Below are 27,067 nucleotides of genomic sequence, written 5' to 3' on the forward strand. Positions count from 1 at the left end.
GGCTGATGAAATGCCAGACCTCCCTGCCCAGTCGGTGTCAGAAGAAAGGTACAAGGATGAAAATGGACACATAGTTGTCAAAAAGGTGGAGAAAAATGCACTATATGCATTATATGCAGCTTCGAAAGTTAATCCTATATATAGTCGTTAAATGCATTATCTTGCTCAGGTTACCCGTAAAATTATACGTAAGTGTGTTTCCGCGGATGGTGCGGAGCATGAAGAGACGACCTTAGAAGGAGCTCCTCAGGGGTTTGTCCCTGCAGCGGAGGGAGATGGCTACTCTAAGGTTGTGAAGCGGACAGTCGTGAAAAGTGAGGGAGACCACACAGAGGTATGTGCGTTGCAGATGTCCTTCTTCATAGTGTTTTGTTCTGTTTTGTTTTGGGGTTGTTTGTTTTGTTTTGTTTTTTTACCAAAAAATGGAAGGTGTAACATCTATACTGATATTAATATATAAAGTACAGCTAAATAAACTTTCTTTCTGACCTAGGTGACTTTTACCGAACGTGAGCATTCGTCATCATCAAGGCAGGAGACGGCTGATGGCCGCAAGATCAGTCACACGGAAAGGACAACCGTGTTGGAGGGTGAAAGGACAGTGACACACCATGGTGATCAGTCTTTGACCTCTGATCTGCCTACAGCCCAGGACGACTTCAAGAAGGTTTTTAAACACTTTGTCACCGTTATTCCCCAACCACATAACCGTATATTAACATAATACTTATACATCAACATTCATCATGTCTTAGTTGTATGTTTTAAAAAAATTAAACAAATAGCACATTGTGAAGATGTTTCGAGTTTCAAATGTATGTTTTTGTATTATTTAATCACTTTGAATTAAGAGACTGTGTTCTCTGCTTTTCATGCCACCAGGCATTCGGTTATTTGAGTGGTTTTAGCGGAACAGAGCTCCCTCTGGTGGTAGAAAGAGAGACTATCAAAGAGGATGGAACAGTGGTCAGGAGGTGTGCCTACTGGAGTGCACGTGTGTGTGTGTGTGTGAAGCTTACTATTATTGACTAATGTTTGCGCATGTTCATTTGTGCTGGCAAACAAATTTTTTGTATTCTTAATCAATTATAAAAGTCAAACGTGTAAATAAACCAGTGAGATTTGAGTTTATAATTTTTTAACTCTTGTGAACAACTGTAAGAAAATGTTGTCGCGTGCACTACATTAAAATTATTATTCATGCACTATTTAGTTGTTTTTAGTAAATCATAGTTTTAGTGATTACTTTGTGTTGCTGCTTTTGAGTAGTATAGAAGTTGAATAGCCTTAAATATTCCAAGTAATTAACAAGCAAAAGACACAAAAATGAAAAGGAAAAAGATACATTTTGACACAAATAAGTTTTGAGTAGAATTCCGTAGGTTTCCTAATGGTGGTATTTTACAAACAAGTTTAATTCAGGAAAAACTGGCTCAAAAGAAATTCCTTGGTTTGAGGAACCTGAATTCAGGTTTCACGCAGGGGACGACATGTTTTCAGCCTTAACAGTATGAGTTTTGCAACACAATCTTAAGCTTTCTCCACTAAGAAAATAGCTATGAAGTTGCTCACAAAAAATTGATTCCTTTCATCTAGTCATAGTGATTTCAGGTCCAGATGAACAGAATCAAGTTGTGGGGATTTCCTTACCTGGACGATTGAGCATGCATCAAGACCATGAAGTTGCTGTGCATGTGTGCAGCGAGTATTAATAGAGATGAGAAAGAGAGATCAATTTCTCCCATAACTGCTTCTCAGGCTCACTGTCCACAACTGAATTTAAAGTCCTTCTCTTTACATACAAAATCCTGAGTAATCAGGCTTCATCATACCGTCATCAGACAGTTTTATATTATCCCAACAGAGCACTTCTGCTTTCAGACGGCAGGTTTATTTGTGGTTTCTAGAGTTTCTAAAAAAGCTTTCACATTTCGTCCCCCATGTGGGTGATATAGAGTCACTTGATTATTGGGGTTTTCTCCAGAATACTATAGGGTCTTTACTTTACAGTATCAAGTGTCCTGAGGTGATCGTTGTTGGGATTTGGCACTTTATAAGTAAACCTGAATTCAATTCAACTGTGTAAATCCAAAAATGTAATGTTGGATTTACACGGTCTAATCTGTGTGGGGGTTTTTTTTCTCCTATAACATATCTGTAACTATAGCTCTTCCTTTACTTTATTTTCCACAGGTGAATTTTTTCAAAGATATTTATCTTTCTTTATCTATTTCCCCTCCCTGCCTCTTGCTACCTGTCCAGGGCCCATCTGCGTAAAGGTTGCACTCTCACACGAACAGTGGTTGAGGGAGCTGGGCAGCGCAAACAGGTCATTCAAGAGAAAGTGGACCACCCCAGAAAAGGATCGAAAACCCGTGATCTCCAACAGCATCTCCACCAGCTCTTTCACCGCTACTACGAAGAAGAAAAGAACAATGACGATGAGGAAGGAAGAGTAAATGATTGAGTAACACTCTGCCCAACTCCCTTGTTGTGCCCATGCTAAAATCCCTGCTAGTCCTATGCATTAGTCACATGCAATCCTAGTGTGCACAAACACACCTCAAAGCTACCACAGTCTTCCCCTTTAGGACCTGGAAGATGATCTTTAGTTCTTGATTTGGAGTTTTTTCCCTGTGTGGTTTTAAAGTACTTCTGAGTTTCTTTATTTTATTTTTTTATTTTTTTGCCTTTTGTGACCAAAGAAAGCCTTTTGTTGATCTCCTGATTGTTTTACTTTCTGATTCAAGTTGTCTGATAGGTTTGTCTTATCCTGTGGTAGAGCAACAGAACACTCAAAGAAAACAGAGCGACACTATCCCCATCAAATAACTCACAAACCTCCAGAAGTACATTTTACTTAAAAACACTGGTACCGCTCTTGGAGTAGGTGCTTGGACTGAAAGACGATATTTCACATTGCACTGCCTCTCACAACTTTCACAGATAATCCTTTATGAAAAAAAACAACTTCTCACTCACTGTACTAGCCTCTGCTTTTTTGATTCAGATGGTCAAGATGTCACAAACAGAAAATCAGACTGTACTGACACTGAATTTAACTGCTGCTGTTGTGTTTCGTGTTGACTATGTGTACTCTGTCTTTGGGAATTATATATTCTATTTAATCTCAACATTACTGACATCTGTAGCCTAGGAATGAATAATCACTCATGTGAACTTAACAGGCATGACTAATCAACATCTGTCAGTTTGATCCTAGCTTTGACTGCTTTGTCGTTGTGTGGATTGCCCTTCTGCTTTTCTTTACCTTGTGTGTGTGTGTCTTTCATTCTTTATTATTATGTTTCAACTAAACATTGTTGACCTCCACTTTTAAAGTATGGATGTGATGAGTGCACGTGTGACTGTACGTGCTTTAGGTTTGATTTTGTCTGTGCATTTGATGAGTTAAATACCACACTGAACGCTGGTCAAAAGTTTCTGTAGGTGATTTTAACTTGTTTGCTGATGTTAGTTTGTTTGTTTGTTTTTTCATTTTCATTTTCGTGTAGAGAAGTTATTTAATTTAATAATTCAGCCCCTCAGGATTTGGCACTGGGAAATGGAATAATCCCAGTTTTCTAATATTACATTTGTGGTAAGATGATGATACACTCAGTGTTTTATTTATTTAAAGATTTGTTAGTTTATCTTTTGAATCCGATTGTTGAAGTAGATAAAGGCGGTTTTGTGTTATGTGTGTGAGTGAATGATTCGGCGTGTGTAGTTAAAGGATGTGTAGCAGTTTCTGTCAGCAAAGAAAAGAAATGTTTATTTTACACAATTAGCATTTGCACTCCTGAATGTCAGAAGAGGAAACCTCCATGCTTTCTGTGCACTGCAATACAAGGTACAGAATATATCAGCCACAGGGATAGTCTCATTGTGGAGGGATTGCTGTAACAAAGCAGGTTGAGAGCTTAAATATATGATTATCCACAGCTCGGAGCATCGCTACTGTTTGTATTTACAACATGCAATGTATTTACTCTCACTCTCACTGTTTATTTTGTGATTTAGAGAAAAAAATGCAAATTAGTGGAGATTCACTGTGACAGATATGCTTTTAATTTGAAGACTCAGCATCCCTTCTCTGTGATGATGACCCGTTATATACATATACAATGCATATATAAATAAATATCTATAAAGGCATGTATTACTGTATCAAAAGTCAAAAATGCAGAAAAGAAAATGGCTGCAGTGTATCTATAGCTGAGAATAAAAATCTACAAATGTGCAGTGTTGTATCTGATTACATCTTTTAACTGTAAAATGGGCCATTTTGACATGCCAAAACAGTAGCTTGGGTGTATTGTTGATGGTTGTGTCTCAGGGGAGGTCTTGCATAACCAAGTTCAGAACTTACTGGAACTGAGAATTATTAATTCCATCTGTGCTTTTCTAGAAACTACTTTACTCTGCTTCTTTATTTGCAAGAGGTCGCCTTGTCTGCATATTTGACCATGAATATCATGCTGGATTTTCTTCCTGACTTAACTCCAAAAGGATTTATGTCTCAGAACTGAACTGGGGAGCTTTTGTTTGTTGGGAAAATGTCTAATATACTACACTTTTTCTACTGTGACAAAGGAAAAATTATCTTAAAAATTGTCTTTTTTAATTCCTGCTACATCCAGTCCCATCAGTTTTATAATAAAGATTTACATAAAACATGTAATTTAATAAATGCTGCTGTGAAAGTTAGGCACATGTACTTAGTAGAGTTTGTACTGCCTCCTGCTGGGCATCAGGGGTAACCCAGAAGAAACAGATTTCCATTTAAACTCAAGATAAATGGGTTGTATGAATTTTACCTCACACTACACATTTTCAAAGACACAGTTCCAGTCTTTAAAAAGTATTACAAATGATCCATAAATCTGCACCCATGTTTACCAAGAGTCAAATCAGCTACTTGGGAAGAAATGGTTTATAAACAGGACAGCTTTCATCACAGTGGGTTAAGAAATTGATTTGCCTAATTGACACATGTTCAGGTCTGTGTGAAATGCACTCTTCTGGAGATGTGATCTAAAGATCCTTTCCTTGGTTTAGAACCCTGCAGTTGTCCTTGTGCAGTAGCCCGACAAAGCTAGTGAATTCAAGAACTTGTTGATGGTAAGAGGGTTGAAAGGTTAACAAATCTTCATCCAAGGAGGTCATTTAAGGTTGAACTGCTTATTTAATACACTTTACCTCCATACTACCAAGGTAAGTAGAATCCAACTTTATTGATCATAAACACATGTTTCACCTGGTAGCTTAAATATTTAAATGCTTTCTCACTCATTTTCAGTCCAGTCCTCACACCTGACCATTTTCAGGGGAATATTTTTTTAATCAATCATTCATGCACAAAAAGGCATCTAACTACAAGGATCAACCAGTGTTGTATCTACACAAAACAGGCAAATTAGCAAAGAACATGTTTTTAACTGTATCTTTAGACAGTTTGTTACTAGCAAAAGCACATAATTCTTTTCCATTTCTTTAGTTGAATACAAAAAATAGCCAAAGATAACACTTTGAGGAGTAAATGGTAATTTTGCAACAACAAGGTGATTCCCAAAGCGCCATCAACTCAACACTTGGCATATTTCGACATCGTGTACAATGTATCCTTAAAAAATTTGAGGAATCAGGACAAAAGAAGAAGTCATAACAGTGATTGTCTACAGTCATACTATAAAACACAGCTGAGGCTCTGTCATGGTTTGGGGCTGTATTTTAGTCAGTGTTGTTGGAGATCTTGTCAAAATTGATGGAATTGTGAACAATCATATTTTGGTCCACCATGCAATACCATCTGGAAAGCATCTGATTAATAACAGCATCATTTTCAGCCAGAAAATCATCCCAAACACACTGCTAATGTAGTAAAAGCATACCTGCGTAGAAAAAAGATACGTATGCACACTATCAGTCATGGATTGGCCTCCCCAGAGCCCAGGTTGTACATGTTGTATTTCAGAGTATGTTTAAACATGAAAATGTAATATAAGTCTTTAAATATCCAAATAATCAGGCACAACAATATAGCCTGGTCTGGGCTTAGCATTTCTGAAGCACAGCCATCTAATCACACAGTGACCAAACCACAGGACACAAATGCATGAGAAATCAATACCAAAATAACACAAAATAAAATTAAAACACATCAATTATCACATATTTTAGCTGATTTATTTATTTCTTAAACATGTTAAGCCATCCATTGCCATGCTGGCAACAGTTACACACCAGATAAGGAGTGGTGCATTGCATTGACATCATACGTTTTGTCAAAAGAAATGTTTATCATATTTTCCCTTTTAAAAAAGAAGAGACAAATCAGTCGAAAAGAGCAAACAGTAGGGATGACAAAGACACTGCCATTGTCCTGCAGTGGTAAGACCACTGGCTAGCAGAAGCACTGATCGCCAAGGAAGACATCCCAACATTTATTACAGTCCATTGCACTTTCTCTCCTTCAATTTTCTGATACCATCCTCTTGCCTCGGTGCAACTTTTTCATTACAGTGCTTCCAGACCTATTAGTCCGACCACCAGTTTGTATCACTTGACCTGACAGAAGGCAAACCTTCTAGTGCTTTTGTGCAGTCTTCATCATCTGCACCACCTCTATGCAATTGGCAAAATAACACACTGGTATGACAAGAATAAAATGACAAAAGAAACCCTACATACAGTTATACAATACAAGTACAAACATTATGAAAAATGAGCTTGTTTTCGTCTTATTTTTTGTACAAAATGTAAGTGGTGCTTCGGCAACCCGGAGTTTATTCTCCTCCTCTTAGATATGAGATTCCGATATTTGGATGGTAACAATAACAATGTTACTGTTTTTACAACAGTTCCATGATGCTGGAGGACATTAGAAACATTTGGACAGGACTGATGCACAACATTAACAAATACAAACAAACAAGTCAGTGACTGACAAATCAAAAGGAAGATATAATAGTTTCATATGATCTTACGCACGATAACACCCCCCTCCCCCCACCATGCACTACACAATAGTCTTGGATTTTCATATATTACATATATGCTACATTCTCTTATTTCTTATTTCACTTATATAAAGGCAAACATATCTCAACGCAAGTGTAAGCTGCTCTGCTTTTCTTTACATTTAAATTAGTACTATAGATTGAAATCTGACAATTTAAACAGTATGACTTAGCTCATAGCAAACATAAATGTAGCTCATAAACTGGATTTTACGTAAACTCTTAAGTCCTCTGATAGCAAGAATAGCAATTTCAGTATTTGTTTTTGTTGTGTTTTGTGTTTTTAAACCAACAATCACAATGTATATACATCACCAGAACTAAAGCAAGCTCAATTTTTAACATTCTGATCTTCCAAATGTTTTTGAATTGCACACACATAAATACACATAAAAATACATAACTATTTTTTTGGGAGAGGTTACAGTTGTAGATCTTTAAACATCTCTATTTTATATTTAAAATGCATACCAAAACATCTTAAAAAAACAAACAAAAAAGATTTTTTTCTCAATATGCTTGTTTCATAATGTCCAAATACGGTGTGCAGCCACCCAGTGGTGGTTTCGAATGATGTCCATTAATAAAATGCCATAACAGTAAAATGTAGTAATACTTGTTTCCTGTGGTATGTCATATCCTTATGGAGGGGTCAAAGAGCAGTCATGAACTCCACTAGACTTGCTGTTCTTTTTTCTTTTTCTTTTTTTTTATGTGACCACATGTTGATGTTCCATTAACTGAAAAGACAGAGCAACCATGTGAATGTGAATCTCTGCTGACAAGACAGCATAAAAAGGATCTTTTGAGAAAACATATAAAGGCATGTAATGGCATGTAATGAAAAGCACACATCAGTGAAAGTGAAAAGTACTGGCATGGTACTGGCATGCAAACAGCTCTGCGGTACTGTTTACTGGTAATATCCCAGAAATGACAACAAGACACTTGCACAGGTGTGTTCGAATATAATGCCAATATATATACTTAACCTTTGCAAAGCAAACAGTTTATACATAATATTATGATCATGCCATGCCAAGTGAACATTTCCCAGGCTCTCAATTCAAAACAAATCAGCAGGAGTTCTTTCACTTTTAAAGAAAGTCTGCACGGAATGCTTAAGGTGATATTTTATGTTATACAACTACAGTTTCAGCGCATTATACAGCCCCGATCAAAAGTTTAAGAACACTTGAAAGTGGCAAAAAATCATATTTTGCATGGCTGGATCTTAACAAGGTTCCAAGTAGAGCTTCAACATGCAACAAGAAGAAATGGTAGTGAGACAAAACGTTTTTTTGAGCATGCAATTAATTAAAAACAACAGTTAAACTGAAACAGGCTTTATGGATTTATCGATTTATAAACTATTCTAATCTTCCCAGATAGAAAGAAAGAAAAAAATCATCAAAAATCATTCAGAAACTTTTTAGCTACCGGTGCTGGTAGCACTGGTTTACATAATCTAGCTACAATACCGTCCAAACATATAGAGCCACCATGCATTTATAATATTTTGCTTCCATGGAGCCAGATTTTCTTTCTTATCAAATTGGTCTTTAGCAATAATTCTCCTGGCTTTCTGAAGTTCTTTCAGTTGTTTTCTTTGCACAGTTATTCGACCTGGCCACTTTCAGAAGATGATTTGTTGTTGTTGTTGCTGTGGTTTATTTTGATTTGTGTTTATTTATTAGGCCACAAAAATGAGACAATGAATTGTTCATTCATAAAAAGGTACCTTGCTGACAGAATTAACTAACCAGTGTTTGTCTACATATAACAGAGAAATGAACAAAGAACTAACTTTTGTATCTTTAGTCACTTTGTTACTGAGAGCCTTGTGGAAAAACAGTTCCTGAAGACCACTTAAAGATATTAGAAGAAAGCTAGCTAAGACAGTTCAGACTGTGTTGGAGAATAAAGGTGGTCACACCAAATATTGGCTTTGAAGCTTTGATAGAGTGATAGAGTAGGAAGCCCAGGACATAGAGGGGGGTTGTGGTTAAATTAATATTACATCATACTGTAATACAGAAATTCCCTGCTTTCTCAATAGTGAAGTGATAGCTGGTACTTATTTTTTATCTTAGTAGGAGTAAGGAAACTTCGGGGAAATTCAAGAGCGACAATGCCAAGCCTGGTATAATTATTTTTGCTCTAACAATAAAAGGATGCCGCTGAATCACAAAAGAACGCACACTTCATCGAACAGCCCATCCTGGTTACCTCCCTTTTTTCACCAAGCAGAAGCAAGAATGTTTCTCTAGAGGTAAGCATTTAACATCTAGAAATATAAAGAATGCTTCCTGCTTAAAGTACTACGACAGCTTAGTTTTCATATTCTACTTAATAATTCCATTCTCGCCGTTTCTGTTGTAATACTATATATGCAATAGTGCATATGTAAAACAGTCTTCAAGGTTTTCTGACTGCCCCTTTTCTGTTTCTTTGTCTCATCCACTACATTGGACAACGGCAAGTTTTATACCAATGTACTACAGCTTGATCAAAACATGAATTGAAGTTGAATATGTTGAGCTCGAATTCCACACAATGGTAGTATGTATATGAAACCTCATACCTTAATTTTTAAAAGAGTAGAAGAATATAGGTGCAGATAAACAGAATCATTTTTCTAAGCATAATTCCACGATCGTTGTTGGTTATATTCTGTAATATCATTTCCCGCAACTTCATCTGAATAATGTTTGATAATTAAAAAATAAATTCAATGTCAAACAGATGTTTAAGTGTTTAAACAGATAATTATAATTACTGACTGAAATAAGCTTTGCGGCTGGTTAAGCACAGAGAGTGTGCCCTCTATTGATTAGGTGCAACAGCCAACAGTGATCATACCCCGGAGCCCACAGCTGCATTACATTAGCCAGGTGGTACATCTATTTTCCTAAAACACATTTTCAGCTTTGCAGTTCTTACTGTCTCTTACTGGGGGATGCTAGGCGAGCCAGAGCGATGAAAGTGAATGTTCTGCCACTTTCCATCACGGCGGTGCCAAACTCGGGTCTCCTCAGACTGCATGGTGCGAGGCATGCCACTGCCATCCATGTATTGGGTCAGCCGAATATAGGCAATACATGCTGCATTTTCCCCAATAAGGTGCACATGTGGGTTCAATAGGATGGTGTGAACTGGCTTATTCCCTTTGGACAATGCTGCAAATGAAACAGAGAAAGATGCCACACAATATGTGAATGTTATGGGTAGTATTTCCCCACTTTCCACACAGAGTTGGCTAAGAATTGCTCCTTTTTATGTTAATATCATACAGCAGATACAGTCGCATCAAAAACAAAATGCTGATTCTTCTTTGGAGTATTAACTGATATGAAATCAGAGCAAGTGAAGTCTCCATATGTTGATGCTGGATAGTGGACAAGCATGGGGTTGCCAAGTGATTGAGGTTTCTGGGGCATATCTGGTTTATCTGAACTATTTTTACCCAGACTGAGGACATTCTGCCATTTATAGCAGTCATTATTCATGAGTGATTTTTTATTTTTTTTTGCTCCAAGGTTAGTCAATGCCCTTGTAGTTTAGCAGCAAATATGAACTACAAACTGAACTAAATATTGATACAGGACAAACAATGCAGTCCAACTCCAGTAATGTTCCTATAATATTGTCTTTCAACAACAATCCGAATAACTCCTTGGTTGTGAACTGGACTTTGTTATTTTAGGTATCTTCATCATATTATCCCTTTTTTGTGCATCATGTCCTCCAAATAAAAGTTTCCATAGCTCTGTGCACACATTTATCATTTTGACAAGCTTAAGTCAACTATTTACAAATTTATGAACTGGTGTTGACATGCACAGATGTACTTGATAGTGTAAATGTTGAAAAGAAGATTAATATGTCATGCATTTGTTTTCCTCAAGGTCTTTTTTTATTTGGCTTGTTTCTGTTTTATCAGCTCCCTAAAGATGGATTTCTATTGACAGCTCTGATTAGTAGTTGCAGTTATTTAGAATAGAAATATCCTTTATTGTCCCTCATTGGTGAAATTTAACTGTTCCAGCAGCAAAGTAACCACCAGATGGAGAATGCAGATTCAAAAAAATTAGTTAGCAGTCTTAATGTTCGACTTTGTATTAAAACAAACTACAAAATGACTTTTTTTGTTCCTCCAGTGGAGTATATTGATTGTGTTTGGTCTCTTCAACCATATGTTTTCATCAGAATATTTAATGTAAACATGCAAGTTCTCCCCTGCTGAAAAATCAACAGTTCTCCAGACTGTGACTGAGATAAACGACTTGCGCATTAGTTCATTCATCTTGTCATACCAATGTAAGCATGTAAAGTCAGTAAGCAGTTTTCTGACAAACTTGAACAGTTCACTGGATTTTAAGTGACTCAATTTGACTCTCAGACACAATTGTGTTTGTTTATGTAATTACTGTAAAAAAAACCTATTGTTTATATTCAAATTTAAACGTATGTATGTACGTAAACGTATGTATGTATGTAAACATGTTTATACTAACTCTCTGTGTTTAACCTCCTAAGACCCGAACTCTTTCGTGGCATGCATTTTTAATTTCTCTTTGCTATTTGGGCTGATTGGGACCTGATGAATGTAAAAACAAAGAATTACCAGATTTTTTTTTTTTTTTACCTAACTTTTGTTTCTGAGAAAAATGAGATCAACATATGAGGACATTCGTTTTAAATTTTGATAGAACAGTGGCAGTATAATGGCCTCGTACGTGGATATCAGGCCCTGGTAGAGCAAAATTTTGTATTTTGGTCTAGACAACCCAAAATGTGATGTCCACATATGTGGACACCAGGTCCTAGGAGGTTAAACACGCCAGTACTGTTACTTAAACATAATCCTTAATTACTCCTAGTGTCAAATGCTGATTTGAGGTCAGCCAGCTGTTTCTAACTCTTACACTAAAAGCTGGTAGATTTTAGTTGCAGATCCATCCATCCATCCATCCATTTTCTTCCGCTTATCCGGGGCCGGGTCGCGGGGGCAGCAGCCTAAGCAAAGAGGCCCAGACCTCCCTCTCCCCAGCCACCTCCTCCAGCTTATCCGGGGGAACACCAAGGCGTTCCCAGGCCAGCCGAGAGATATAATCTCTCCAGCATGTCCTGGGTCTGCCCCGGGGCCTCCTCCCGGTGGGACATGCCTGGAACACCTCACCCAGGAGGCGCCCAGGGGGCATCCTTGTCAGATGCCCGAACCACCTCAGCTGACTCCTTTCGATGTGGAGCAGCAGCGGCTCTACTCTGAGCCCCTCCCGGATGGCCGAACTTCTCACCCTATCTCTAAGGGAGAGGCCAGCCACCCTTTGGAGGAAGCTCATTTCTGCCGCTTGTATCCGCGATCTCGTTCTTTCGGTCACTACCCACAGCTCGTGGCCATAGGTGAGGGTAGGGACGTAGATCGACCGGTAAATTGAGAGCTTCGCTTTTACACTCAGCTCCCTCTTCACCACGACAGACCGGTGCAGCGTCTGCATTACTGCAGCTGCAGCCCCAATCCGTCTGTCGATCTCCGGCTCCCTTCTCCCATCACTCGTGAACAAGACCCCGAGATACTTGAACTCCTCCACTTGGGGCAGGAACTCATCCCCGACCCGGAGTGGGCACTCCACCCTTTTCCGGCTGAGAACCATGGCCTCAGATTTGGAGGTGCTGATCCTCATTCCCGCTGCTTCACACTCGGCTGCGAACCATTCCAGTGCGAGCTGGAGGCCCCCACCCGATGAAGCCAACAGAACCACATCATCCGCAAAAATCAGAGATGAGATTCTGAGGCCACCAAAGCGAAAGCCCTCCGCCACTTGGCTGCGCCTAGAAATCCTGTCCATAAAAATTATGAACAGAACCGGAGACAAAGGGCAGCCCTGGCGGAGCCCATCACCCACCGGGAACGAGTCCGACTTATTGCCGGCAATGCGAACCAAGCTCTTGCAACAGTTGTATAGGGATCAAATGGCCCGTAGCAATGGGCCAGACACCCCATACTCCCGCAACACTTCCCACAGGACACCCCGAGGGACACGGTCGAATGCCTTCTCCAAGTCCACAAAACACATGTAGACTGGTTGGGCAAACTCCCATGCACCCTCAAGTATCCTCGAGAGGATAAAGAGCTGGTCCAGTGTTCTGCGACCAGGACAAAAACCGCATTGTTCCTCCTGTATCCGAGGTTCGACTAGCGGACGAACTCTCCTTTCCAGCACCCTGGCATAGACTTTCCCAGGGAGGCTGAGGAGTGTGATGCCCCTGTAGTTGGAACACACCCTCCGGTCCCCCTTCTTAAAGATGGGGACCACCACCCCGGTCTGCCAGTCCACGGGTACTGCCCCTGATCTCCACGCAACATTGCAGAGGCGTGTCAACCAGGACAGCCCTACAACATCCAGAGCCTTCAGGAACTCGGGGCGGACCTCATCAACACCAGGGGCTCTGCCACCAAGGAGTTGTTTAACTGCCTCAGTGACCTCACCCCCGGAAATTGGCGGGTCATTCCCCTCATCCCCAGACTCTGCTTCCTCCTCGGAAGTCGTGTCAGTGGGATTAAGGAGGTCCTCGAAGTATTCCTTCCACCGCCTGACAATTTTCTCAGTCGACGTCAGCAGTGCTCCGCCAGCACTATACACAGTGCAGGTAGAGCACTGCTTTCCCCTCCTGAGACGCCTGACGGTTTGCCAGAATCTCTTCGAGGCAGTCCGAAAGTCTTTTTCCATGGCCTCTCCGAACTCCTCCCACACCCGAGTTTTTGCTTCAGCCACTGCCCGAGCCGCATTCCGCTTGGCCTGTCGATACCTGTCGGCTGCCTCCAGAGTCCCACAGGCTAACCAAGCCCGATAGGACTCTTTCTTCAGCCTGGTGGCTCCCTTCACCTCTGGTGTCCACCATTTGGTTCGGGGATTACCACCACGGCAGGCACCAACCACCTTGCGGCCGCAGCTCAATGCAGCAGCTTCGGCAATGGAGACGCTGAACATGGTCCATTCGGACTCAATGTCCCCAGTCTCCCTTGGAATGCTGTTGAAGCTCTGCCGGAGGTGTGCGTTGAAGATCTCGCGGACTGGGGCCTCTGCTAGACATTCCCAGCACACCCTCACTACGCGTTTAGGTGCACCAGGTCTGTCCAGCGTCCTCCCCCGCCACCTAATCCAACTCACCACCAGGTGGTGATCAGTTGACAGCTCAGCCCCTCTTGACACTTATTGACACTCTTATGTTCGAACAAGGTGTTCGTTATGGCCAAACTGTGATTAGCACAGAAGTCCAATAACAAAACACCTCTCAGGTTCAGATCAGGGAGGCCGTTCCTCCCAATCATGCCCCTCCAGGTCTCGCTGTCGTTACCCACGTGAGCATTGAAGTCTCCCAGCAGGACAACAGAGTCTCCAGGTGGAGCACCTTCCAGCACCCCCCCCAGGGACTCTAAGAAGGCTGGGTACTCCGAACTGCCACTCGGCGCATACGCGCAGATGACAGTCAGGACCCATTCCCCAACCCTAAGGCGCAGGGAACAAACCCTCTCATCCACCGGGAAAAACCCCAACGTACCGGCAGAAAGCCGAGGGGATATTAAAATACCCACCCCAGCCCGCCGCCTCTCACCAGGGGCAACTCCAGACTGAGAAAGAGTCCAGCCCCTCTCCAGGAGACTGGTTCCAGAGCCCAAGCCATGCGTAGAGGTGAGCCCGACTATATCTAGCCGGTACCTCTCAACCTCACGCACTAACTCAGGTTCCTTCCCCACCAGAGAGGTGACATTCCATGTCCCTATTGCCAGTCTTGGCAGCCGGGGGTCAGTCCGCCAGGGCCTCCACTCCTGGCCGCCACCCGGCACACAATGCACCCGACCCCTATGGCGCCTCCTGCGGGTGGTGGGCCTGCGGGAGGATGGGCCCATGTCTCCTCTTCGGGCTGTGCCCGGCCGGGCCCCATGGACTAAGGCCCGGCCACCAGACGCTCGCCCTCGGGCACCCTCCCCGGGCCTGGCTCCAGGGCGGGGCCCCGGTAACCCTATCCCGGGCAGGGTAAACTGTTCCCTCGATGTTCTTTTCATAAGGGTCTTCTGAATCGCTCTTTGTCTGGTCCCTCACCCAGGACCAATTTGCCATGGGAGACCCTACCAGGGGGCAAAAGCCCCTGGGATCCCTGGGACACACAAACCCCTCCACCACGATAAGGTAGCGATTCAAGGAGGAGTTGCAGATATCTTTTGCATAAGCAAAAGTTCTCTTCAAATTCTCTTTCTAATTCTGCAAATTCTCTTTCTAATTCCATTTTAATTTGTCAAATGTTACCCAGGTTGTTAGTAGTTTATCGATTTTCTTTTGAAATGCAGAAATTGCAGGCAATTCTCGATATGAGTCCTCAAGATACTGCTAAAGCAGCTTTTTTTCTAAAGTTAGAATTAATCGTCTTGAACCTACCATTCTCAAAATAAAAGCGATGAAAGTCATGTCCTTCAACGAGGTTGCCCAGGGCCTCAGGCTCAAAGGAAGTCAAACCAGGATCACAAATTTTCCTGTTCCACCAGAAACATAATGTAGCATCAGCAAAGAAGACAAGCAAATAATTCTATTAAATTATTCATATATATATATATATATATATTATTTGAGGGCGCCTTTCAAAAACCCAAGGTCACCTTACAAAAGAACAAAATTAATAAAAGAAGCAATAGTCAGAAAATACATACAATAAGTTAAAATTGCAAAGCAGAACTTGACAACAGATAAAATCAGCACTAAAGCGAATAAGCCAGTTTGAACAGATGTGTTTTGAGCTGTGACTTAAATGCGGGAAGAGAGTCTGTGTTTGTTTATTAGGCCACATTATATACACATTATAGTTATGTTACTGGGAAAACGTGAACAGAAGGGAACTTACGCGTAGGCCTCAAAGTCTCCATTGTTGATAGATTCAATTAACTGCTCAGTAACTTTGATGATTTCTTGTTTTCGAGCTAAAACACAAGATCACAGAAAATCATCAGCTAAACTGGCATAATAAATGTGTTGTTACTATATTTCAGGCAAATGTTCAGAGTGCAGCTACAAATCAGCTTCAGATGAGTTCTACTCTACGGATTTGCAGGATTTTAAGGTTATTAGAAATGGAAGGCGCTCAAGAAAGGATTTCACAACGTTTTTGATCATTCATGTCTGAGTAAAAAAAAAAAAAGCTGGAAGAAAGCCTCCCATGACTAATAGTGATGTCAGGCAGGAAAAATGCAGGATGACAATATATTTCACCCAACAATACTCAAATGAATCAAGACAAACCAATGTCAGATGCAAGTATTTGCTGTAAAAGCGATTTAAACTAAGTAATATTGACAATTACCTTTATTGTTATTGGTGCAGGCTGGGGGATATTGAAAAAATTACTCAATTTGTGAAACAACAGACATGTTAAATAATATATTTTTTAAAAAAACTGTAAGAAGTCCTTCACCTTCAGACGAAAGGAGCAAATAGGGTCATAAACAGAGGTTTCATTTTATTGAAGAAGGGATAGTCACTGAGTAATTTTCTTAAATCACAGACTACTGCAAACACCCAGTGGTCTAAGAAAAGGATATGATCTGAACATCACGAGCATGGCATTTGAGACACTTTACATATAAGGAACACTACCTCACAGGGATGACTGGGTAAGCAAAATAGGGCATCTTCCCCATTGTGGAGGACTTACTCTGAATTGAGGAGGTGGGAGTCTGTCTTGAGTCAGACATCTGTGAGGAACGGCTCTTAGAACTCAAGATACCACTCACTAAGCTGCCCAGACGAAGGGCTGAGATGGGATGCATGGATGATTGAATGATTGGGTGTCCAGTGTATATAAAGGGCGGAAGACGTAACAAAGATAATCATGTATGGTGAGAGACATAGCAAAAAAAAGATTTTCTCAACAAAAACACATAAAAGGAGAGTAAAAAAATGCAGAGTGGAAACATTTAATAATAAAAACATAAAATGGTGGGCACAAAAGCAGCATGAGTTCCCATTTTTGTATTAACCTAGGAGTACATGGATGCAGTTGGAGGAGAAGACAACGAAAGAACAGAACAATTTCCATTTTGCAAGAGTTAAAAGCCAAATGGGAGCAGGAGTAGTTAACCTGCTGTTAACTGCGTAACAAAGCAGGATGTAGAAAAACACAGATGGGAGCGACCAGTCTGACTGGAAATCATGAGGACTGACTAACATTACCAGTGTAGCAGAGATCTGCAAGTCTGTAAACCATACAGTTTTTACTACCTTTCACATCTTCATCTTCAATGGTGGTGTTGGCACTCTCAATTGACTCCTGACAAAAATGACAAAAAGATTATGGACACATAATACATGCTTCTTTAATGATATCGTGCAACATGCATTTGTAATACAATTAAGTCTTAAATGGAGAGTTTTAAAAGCTAAATGGTCTCACAAACTCTGATTTATGAGCAAATTTGCTTTATTCTTGTTGCTAAATTGGAAAACATTCCTGTTAGCTCTTACTAAGAAAGTCTATAGTACAGGAGCAAACAGACTTAATATTAAATGTAGCCATCAGTGAAAGTGAACTTTGTTTATGTTATACCTTGTTTCCATCCACAGGGTTGTGTATCACAGTTGTCTGTGGTTCCTAAGAAAAACATATAATAGGCACTTGTGGGAGCAAATACTTCAACAATGCAAGAAAAGTTATGATTGGGCAGATACCTCTGAAGAAAATGTATTTTGTGTATTTTCTAAAACTGACGGTCAAGAAGATGGTCGACCACTTACATCAATTACTCATTATAATCTTTAACTTTGTCTATCTGTAAATCTATTCATCACAATGTATCTGAGACCAAATTCAAATGTGTGCATCAATTTCTTGTTTATTGTATTTCTCATTCTTTCCACTCTTTCTGTATTGTGTGGTCTTTTTTGCATCTGATTTTCTCTCAGCAGCCCTAGCCAGTGCCCTCACTTGGTAATCAGATGTCTGGGTTTTTGTAGAATTGATCCTGGAGACCAGCTCAGTCTTTCTAATCACTCACCCAGATTACATAAGATTATAACATCAGCAGCCTTGTGTGAGTGTGTATGTGTGTTTGTGTGTTGGGGGGTGGGCTGTGTGATGATGGAGTGAGAAAGAGAGGAAAGACAGATGTCATGTGCATGTGTTCATGCGTAATCAACTTGACAGCAAATGGGAGGACAGAAAGTCTTTGACATCATGCATAGTGGCAGTCATGTGGCCTGACGTAGACAGCAGACACCATGCCCAAAGAACAACTATCCTCACAATCCTTACAGTCATGCACAGACCAACTATGCCAGTAACAAATCCTACAAAATGCACATGTGGATTACTGTCAGCAATTTTACTTTTAATTGCAAATCTAACAGATGTACAGTACAATGACATGAAAGGACTTCATGCATGGTACAAATGAAAAGAGCAAGAAAAGAAGAAGAGTTTCTTAAGAAATACAAGAACACAAGAAGTGGGGGGGTTGAGGTAGAGGTTACCCTAACCACAGAACCTCATGTTCATTAGAGCCTAATCCAAACGTGTGTGTGTGTGTGTGTGTGTGTGTGTGTGTGTGTGTGTGTGTGTGTGTGTGTGTGTGTATATAAAGACTTAACTTGCTTTAACCCAAGATTAACGGTGCATAAAATCAGCAAATCCAAACTGGCCAAGCGTTATATATCCCATGCATGCACTGCTAATTCAGATGAATGAATTCATAAATACATCAATCTGAATTATAAATATCTTTCATAGATAGCTTTATGAAAAAATCTGGAGCTGGGACATGCTGCACAGTTACAAAGGTCTATATGCACTATTTCATTCAGGGATAGTCTACTACTGGTGCTAGACATGTATTTCACCCCATGTTACTACAATATCCTTACATGTCTTTTTTAAAAGTTGAAATCTTCGTATCAAAGGTTGAGATCAAAAAGAATATGATCTTACAATGTGGAAAGGGTGAACCTGAACCTCCTCCACAGTGGGATGTGAGGCAGGTACATATAGATGTTTTGTGAAAGAAGCTGTGAGTGTAGATGAGACTGTGTGTGTATACCAGTGCAGGGGCAGGGCCAGTGTCTTTAGGACTGGTCACTGTGTTGGCTTTGTTGTTGACCTGCAGGGGGGCAGTGTAGAGGGGAGGGACATGACACATACACACTTCTCAGACACACACACTCTCTCACACCGGCTACAGACCAAAGTGATCATCCCAACTCTTCTGTTTGAAAGATATAATTTCAGTTCCTATTATATGTTACCATGCAAAACTAAATTATGGAGATGATAAAAAAAAAGGATTTAACATAATGACATGTGAGACATCAGAGGCAGCTGGAAAAAAAAACAAACAAACTCTAATGTGTCCTAAAGGTCACACTCTGATGAAGCCAACAGAGCAAACAGATTTAGAGATTCCCAGAGCAAATGCCTGCCTATGCCTTGAAATCCTATTCGTAAAAATCAAAAACAGGACTGGAGCCAGGGGGCAACCCTAGAGCCCAACAAAAGCTGAGAACATGCTTGACTTTATGTGAAGAATGCGGGGACAGCTCTTCCTTTGTTCATACAAATACCAGATGGCCTGGTTGTAAACCTTTTCAAAGTTTCCAAAATGTACATATACATTGCAAAATATCCCATGTACGCAAGATGGTCAAACTCCCATGATCCTTCTTGAAAGTTTTGCAAAGGTGAAGAATAGAATCAGCAATCAGCCGGAGCCTCCTGTTCAGCACCCTGTTATAGACTTTCTCCAGGAGACTGGGCAGTGTGATACCCCAATAACTGGAGAACAATTTCCGGTCCCTCATTTTGAAAATGGAAACCACCCCCGCTGTCTTACACTCCACCTCCAATCTTTAACAAGGCTCATTCGGACTCTGTGTCTCCAGACTCTCTGGGAAGCAAGAGGAATCCTTCCAGATTCAAAGACCCTACACACAGGGGCTTTCAACCAGATGTTCCCAGTTCACCCTCACTAGTCGTTTGGGTTTTCCAGGTCTGTCTGAGAACCTTCCTCACCATCTGATCTGGCTCACCCCTAGGTGGTGATCAGTTGACAGCTGTGCTCCTTTTTGTGCTTTTTGTGTCCAAGACATAAGGCCTTAGATCACATGATACAACAAGGGAGCCTGTTATTGGCCTTTGGCCTAATGTGCTCTGATACCAAGCACACTGATAAACCGCGTATGCTAGAGCATCATGCTACTCTAAAGTAACACTATAAATGACTATGGAAAACATGAGATTTGGTAAATTCAATAAATACAAAAACTAAAAAGATCAATAATTTAAAAAGAGGATGATGAGACCAGAAACATAAGCTACGAACAAGCTAAGAAAACTAGGAAAGCTAAGAAAATGATACCCATTTCCCACATCTTTGAGTGACTGTCCCTGAATGATGATGTTGTTAAGTGCAAAATGCATAATAACAGTAGTAATAATAATCAATATGGCTTCTCAGACACTAAACATTCCAACAAAAATAATGCAAGAAACAAAGCATTTTCTTCATTGTGCAAAGCAGCTCACCTTAACGCCATCTGGCTTCTTGTTGAGCAAAGTCTTAGCTGCTGTAGAAGGAAAGACAGAGACAACATTTCAGTATGAGGTTCAAGAGAGTCCTGTGCCAGAGGCTACACAAACATGCAGCAAGCATATCAATTTGTGCTTATCTCCAAACTCCAGGTGCAAGATCCAACTGCAAGATCCATAATGCAATCCAACTGAAGCTCCAAATAACACAACTTCTGCAAGGCTGTTATCCTACTACATACTTACTCACATGTCAGGGCTGAAGGGTGGGTGGTTAATTGGGTGTATATATAGCAGGTGATGAAAAGGTTAATCTAACCAACTATCTCCAACAGGCTCACACACAACATTCCTAAGTCGACATTTGCCCACATACCCATGCACTTATATATTTGCACCTACATATATGCTCCCACCGCTATTCCTTAACTTTATTTTCCGATGTTACATAGAAACTTAACACTAAACTGCATTGCAATAATCCATGCTGCATCTTTCTCTAAATTTCTCTGAGATTGTAAATTAGCACTTATGCAAGGATGAGATTCTGTAGTACACTTTAAAATGCCAAATGTCATACTTTCATGCATGCGCGATTGGCTATTCCACACTATTTCCAAAAATGTAGGGGCACAGTATAAAAAGAAAATATAACCAGAATTAAATTATCAGCAAATCCTTTAGACTACACATGTAACTGAAAATAGTACAAGGGCAATTTGACAATTTTTTTTTAATTGCTTTTCATTTATTACATGCTTATTTGGAATTTGATGTCAGTTGGGAACTGAGGAGGAGTGAGACGTTATGTAGCTTTGAAGGTGAAATGTTTTCCTATTTGTTGCTTAATGTATGAGTTTAGCTTCTCATCAGTTTATGGCTTCTTGTGTTGAATTCTTATTTGATTATGTGCCAGAGGTTTTTAGTGGATAACATGTCAGGAGTGCAGGCAGCTCAGCTAAGCAAGTGGAATGTGTTGTAATAGATGCTGTCTTTCTGAAATAAGCAAGAACTTTCCTGAAAACAATGTGATCTGGATGCGTTTCTCTAAAACACAACATTTTTCACCTTTAACATTTTATACATCTTTACACTACTGTCAGTTATATATATAAAAAAAATGTTATTTGCATTTTACACAGTGTCCCAACATTTTTGGAAACATGACTCTAAATGAAAAATAAGACCTAAATGCCAATGCTTATTGGTTGGGCTCAACCTCATACATTTCACTGTCATTCCAAAAATCCTTACCTCAAATGGTTACCACAATTCAAACAAAAAAGGAAAGAAAATTGAAAAAGGAAGAAACTGATAAATAAAAAGAGACACAAATGAACAAATGCATTTCACTGTAGAATGAAAAGCAAAAGTAGTCTAATAAGAGCATGAAGAATATGAGATAGGTCAAAAGAAATGTATATTTAAAAAAATGTTTGGCGTCAAAATAGAGAGAGAATGGTAGAAAAACAGCTTGAAAAATATAAATGACTCGTGTTTAGCAATGGCATTTTTATGCCTAGTTTCTTTTTTTTAAGTCTTCTAAAATTCAATTTTATTTCATTTTAAAACTTAGAGTTTCTCCATATTTTACCTTTTTATGGTGTAAGCAGCAGAAGATTCACTTTTCAGAGAGTACTTAACCAAATTATTATCAGTTATCAAGGTTTAATAGTTCAGGTTAGTTTAAGTGGGCTTGAAATAGTTATCCATAGTCAGTGTACTACCTACAACATTCATAGTTTATTCCCCTAGTACTTCCGATACCATCACCAATATCCTGCTGTAGACAAGGCTGGTTACAACCATTTATACTCTATGTATCTACCTCTTGATTCGTTGGTCTACCACTGTCTTCACTGGTTAATATATACTAATGTGTGAATTTGGTGTTTTAATGCCTTAGATTGAATCTAACCCTTTAAACCCTTAAAGTTTTAAAGTTGAGGCAGGTTCTGCTCATTACTGTTTTTAATCAAACTTTACTAGCTTATTAAAAAAAAGCAGTATAATAGCTTTATATCGCCTCAGTAATTTGTTTTTTTAAAATCTCATCCATAATAGTTTTAATTTGCCAGTACTCATGTCCGCATCCTCTACTGCAGGTATTACACTGATGGATAAGTTCATAAATTCCCACTTTTTTAAAGATCTCTTTAACAGCTGTAACACCTTTTTAGCTTCCAGTTTAGTTTTTTCCTTCTTCTTTTTTTTGTTTTTTAGGACAAATGCTTGTAATTTTTAACATAATATGTTTGGGAAAACCAGGTTTTGGACACCATGCTGAGAAAGACATACCTGAGAAGTTTCTTGTGACTAGCAAAGTGGTCAATATTGCTCCCTGCATTGACAGAAAAGAAGGAAAGAAGAAGGAAATGATGATGGGCAAAAGGAAGGAAGAGAAAGAAAGAAAGATTGATTAAAAGGTTGTAGCAAGAAAGAGCAGCATAGCAAAAGGACAACTCGAAGGCTTTACAGAACAAGCAATCATTTTAAGTTATAGTGAGAAGTCTTGAGCAAGGAAAACAGAAAAGGAGAGGAAAAAATGGCTGGATGGATTGTTCTATATAAACAGAAACATGAAGGACTGCCAGAAGTCTCACCTTGAGTTTCCTCCTGGCATTGAATTTCTTCAGGCATTCCACAGTCTCCTGCCTGTGCATCATGGAAGCGACAGTGGACCGTTGCTGCAGGGAGGAGATGAGAGGATTTGAAGGAATGGAAACAATGGGTGAGAAGAATGTATGGCTGCGATTGTGTGGGCAGTGCAACTGTAACCTTTTGTGTGTGTTCATGCTTTTTTTTTTTATTTTTGTGCGCATCTGTGTGTGTGTTTGTGCAAATATTCCAACATCTGGGAGTGTGTTTGCCACATACGCAGATCCAGGGGTGTTTTAGGGCCTCTGCAGCAGTGATGCGTTTACTGGGGTTGATGGTTAGCATCTTGTTAATTAGATCTTTGGCCTCAGGAGTTACAGTGTCCCACTCCGGTGATGGGAACTGTAAAAAAAAAAAAAAAGTGTGTCATATATACAGCATATATACAAATACAAAACTACAGAGCTCTGAGGATTCTGTTTTTGAAGCAAGCCAGGAAGAGAGGAGATAACATCAGAATTATTATCCAATTTTCAATTTCAGGTTTCAGATGTTATATTAGTGGAGAGAAAAATCTTTAAAGGCCTACACCAATTCAAAAATCACAGTGGCTGTGTCCTGAGCTCCCAATGATGCTACAGGAAAACTGAGCAGATGGCCAGATGATGAAATGATCCTATGTGCAAATTAACTAAAATAAAATGTCACTTTTTGTTTTGTCTGACTTTATTTACCATTTTGTTTTTTCAGTTTTGGATGATGTATATATGCTTACATCATAGGCCCCAGCCTTGATTTGTTGATAGAGGCGATGTTGATCCTCATCCCAGAAGGGAGGATAGCCAACCAGCAGGATGTACAAAATAACACCTAGAACAAAGTGACATGCGCACAAACCCATGCATTTTAGATCTTTATACTCGGATACTATTTGTTTATTTAAAAAAACAACATGAGGTTTCTTTATTTAGCACTCCACAAAACACTCAGAACAACTTAAAGTTTCAGTCCTTGTAAAAAAAAAAAAACGGATGTCTTTGGACCCAGTATTAGATCCAAGCAGCTGCAGTGAGATAATCTGAATGTTATTTACCACAGGCCCACATGTCCACTGGTTTCCCATATGGGTCTTTCCTCAGAACTTCTGGAGATAAGTAGCCTGGGGTGCCTGCAAAACCTGGAGGAGTAATATGAAAGGAGGATATTTGGAAAGGCAGGTTGGTGCAGGCCGTAAAATGACTGTGAGACAATGAGTGTTGTCTTATGCTGATTTTTGAAATTTCACTTTTTCTTATTTTGAATAAGAGACATCTGTTGTAACATTTTTATTGACAAGGAGCCAAGGCTTTGGCTGCCATGTACCCTCTGTGGATTTAGGGTGGTTCCTGTGAAACTCTTTATTCCTGCCAAATATTTTGTTGACAGTGTTCTTTGGAAAACTGAATAACTCCAATATGTCACATGAAATCTATTATCACGTTGTGCTTTGGCCAGGATGCTGTCCAGTTCATGAACAAAAAGAAGCCTACGAAAGGTTTCTACGGGACATTTAAACTGATTAGTGTATGTGCCCCTACTTGTCGAGATTAAAGAGATTCTCAACAGATTAACACTAAATCCCCCTTTATTAGTATTGCCCCAAAACTTCCCTAACATTGTCAAACATCTATATGTTAATATTATTTATCATTACTGATTGCTTGCTTGACCAATCAGCTATTTCAAGTTGGAAAATGGATGGATGAATACTCACCAAACCATGCCTGCTGGTCCCCCTGTACCTCGATAGCCAGCCCAAAGTCAGCCAACTTGACCGCCGCCCCCTTCAGCTTACTGGCCAATAGAAGGTTCTCAGGCTGGGGGGGGCGGAGTCAAACAGGTTAGAGGTGAGAGGTCACACGCTCTGGGAACAAGCTGCCCACAGACACAGATCTAAGATCAGATTAGCCATAGCAATCCCAATCAAAGCCATTAGAGGTCAGTGACACTAAGCTGCTCTTAAATCAGTGTCTGAGGCAACTCCCTTTCTGCCACATCAATGACAGAGAACAAAACTGTGCACGGGACCAGATCTCTACGTGACCATGGACATGTTTCACACTGGAGCTGTGGACTTGCTCCCCCAGCCTCATGGATTCAAAGGGAGTAGAGGTGATGTGTAAATTAAAAAAACACTCTACTATTAGAATCCATGAGCAGGAACAAAGTGCACACTGCAGGGAGAAGGATACAGGGGGCAGCTGTGGTGGAACAGGAGACGTGGGTGTAAAAACAAGTGACTCTCAGCCACATATGTATAATGACACACACTGCACACTAAGACAATTTAGCACCATCATAAATTTATGAAAGCCAACAGCATGCACATATGCACACACATTTAAACACATATGCACTAACAAAGGCGCAGGTGCAGAAAGGTCTTTGCTAACCTAAGGCCAGTTAGACAGCGTGCTCTAATGAATAATGCATTTCCTAACATTTAGAGACTCAAAACACAGGCAGCCTGTGAGCAGTCACTTTATGGCAGACGTATGACTCAACAGGACATAGACAGTAACTGACAACTAGACACAGCTACATAACGATTAACATAACGATGAATAAATCGTCCTAATTTTGAAGCATGTAAAAACCTGAAATTGCTTCAGCAAAGGAAATCCTAGTCACAGAATGGAAATCTCAAACTTGGTTATTCTTTCTGGGGTGTTTTTGCAGTCACAAGCTCACAATCCATTTAGTCACATTGAAAACAGATTTTTTTTAGCATTCTCCTGCCTCTTTGCTTAACATCAAAATGCTAATGGGAAGTTGTGAGAATACGGGCTACCACTGGAATAGTCATGACCTTAAAAAAAAATTTCACATCTCAACATAATTTTTTACATAACTATGCGAATGGGGATCATTTCTGAGTGTCTGTCTTGTGATTGCCTCTATTTTTAACCAGCACTGCATTACATTACACAGTCATACATCTCACAAAATTACTGCCATGATAACTTCAACATACTTTCAGTCTTCAACATATTAGAGGTATTAGAAGAGGTTCCTCATTCTCTACACGAGCAGGCAGGGGTACTAGCCAAGCATACTAACTTAACATAGAAGGAGACAAGCAGGCAAGAAGAAGTGTCGGAATCTGGTAGGCTCGAATCAAATATTTGCAAAATATTGCCTTTTATTACTTTTATTGCCTTCAAAAGAAAGAATGAACAATGTAATAATTAAGAAGGTTGATAATGGAGAATTTAATGAAAATTCCCTATTTATTTTATAAAACAAAACATAAAAGAAGCAAAACAAAAATATGTAAAGGACAAAATGCAATTTTCTCTCTGTTGCTACCAAGTCAGGACTTTTTTTGTCTGTCTGTTTGGTCAACAAGGTTGCAGCAATGTCTGTGGTCATACAAACCTTCAGGTCCCTGTGAACGATTCCATTAACGTGGCAGTGATGGACACTCTCCAGGATCTGCTGTATGCAGTGGCTGTGGGTGGGAAAGTGGAGGAATGAGATGGATCAAATTAAAAGGAGAGAGAGGGAAAAAAAATCAAGAAAAAATATATTTTAAAAGAGGATACTAGGGAAAATAACCGAGAAGAGAAGAATAACCTAATTCATAATACTGTTCTCGTCATCAAACTTTTTATGTGAGATGCTGCTCTTGTTAATATGTGATATTAAGCCTCATGATGGGAACTTATTTCTGCAAAAAGTTAAAGTTAAAGACATGCATAACATAAAGACATAGATATACACACACACCCCTTTCTTTCTCCCTCGGGATGCAGCTTTTCAGCATAAAGCTGGCAGTGTTAGGTAAGTTGTGTATGATTAATATTGCAGGCCTTATGTCATTAATCATCTTTATAAAT

General features: G+C 39.9%; 2 protein-coding genes across 12 annotated transcripts in view; one reads left to right on the plus strand and one right to left on the minus strand.

Moving 5' to 3' along the window:
* Positions 1–4,243, plus strand: part of LOC146385497 (uncharacterized) — a 76,128-nt gene extending 71,885 nt beyond the window's left edge. For both annotated transcript variants that reach the window (XM_084931265.1, XM_084931266.1), the window contains 5 exons: positions 2–85; positions 170–334; positions 494–667; positions 883–974; positions 2,263–4,243. In XM_084931265.1, coding sequence (XP_084787391.1) covers positions 2–85; positions 170–334; positions 494–667; positions 883–974; positions 2,263–2,467 — 720 coding nt within the window. In that variant the 3' untranslated portion in view covers positions 2,468–4,243. The remainder of the gene's footprint in view (position 1; positions 86–169; positions 335–493; positions 668–882; positions 975–2,262) is intronic.
* Positions 4,244–5,218: 975 nt separating this feature from the next.
* Positions 5,219–27,067, minus strand: part of camk2d2 (calcium/calmodulin-dependent protein kinase (CaM kinase) II delta 2) — a 54,446-nt gene continuing 32,597 nt past the window's right edge. The window contains exons 6-21 of one of the 10 annotated variants that reach the window (XM_084931249.1): positions 26,607–26,679; positions 24,943–25,045; positions 24,283–24,366; positions 23,965–24,059; positions 23,469–23,591; positions 23,195–23,278; positions 22,890–22,932; positions 20,589–20,629; positions 19,108–19,167; positions 17,622–17,666; positions 17,297–17,345; positions 16,380–16,400; positions 15,924–15,999; positions 15,464–15,558; positions 9,966–10,201; positions 5,219–7,762 (exon numbers count right to left, since the gene is read on the minus strand). In XM_084931249.1, coding sequence (XP_084787375.1) covers positions 9,972–10,201; positions 15,464–15,558; positions 15,924–15,999; positions 16,380–16,400; positions 17,297–17,345; positions 17,622–17,666; positions 19,108–19,167; positions 20,589–20,629; positions 22,890–22,932; positions 23,195–23,278; positions 23,469–23,591; positions 23,965–24,059; positions 24,283–24,366; positions 24,943–25,045; positions 26,607–26,679 — 1,222 coding nt within the window. In that variant the 3' untranslated portion in view covers positions 5,219–7,762; positions 9,966–9,971. The remainder of the gene's footprint in view (positions 7,763–9,965; positions 10,202–15,463; positions 15,559–15,923; positions 16,000–16,379; positions 16,401–17,296; positions 17,346–17,621; positions 17,667–19,107; positions 19,168–20,588; positions 20,630–22,889; positions 22,933–23,194; positions 23,279–23,468; positions 23,592–23,964; positions 24,060–24,282; positions 24,367–24,942; positions 25,046–26,606; positions 26,680–27,067) is intronic. The other 9 variants (XM_084931250.1, XM_084931248.1, XM_084931254.1 and 6 more) reach the window with 9 other exon arrangements.

The sequence above is a fragment of the Perissodus microlepis genome, chromosome 6, assembly GCF_051167445.1.
Source record: "Perissodus microlepis isolate ML-2025 ecotype Zambia chromosome 6, ASM5116744v1, whole genome shotgun sequence".
Classification (NCBI taxonomy): Eukaryota; Metazoa; Chordata; class Actinopteri; order Cichliformes; family Cichlidae; genus Perissodus; species Perissodus microlepis.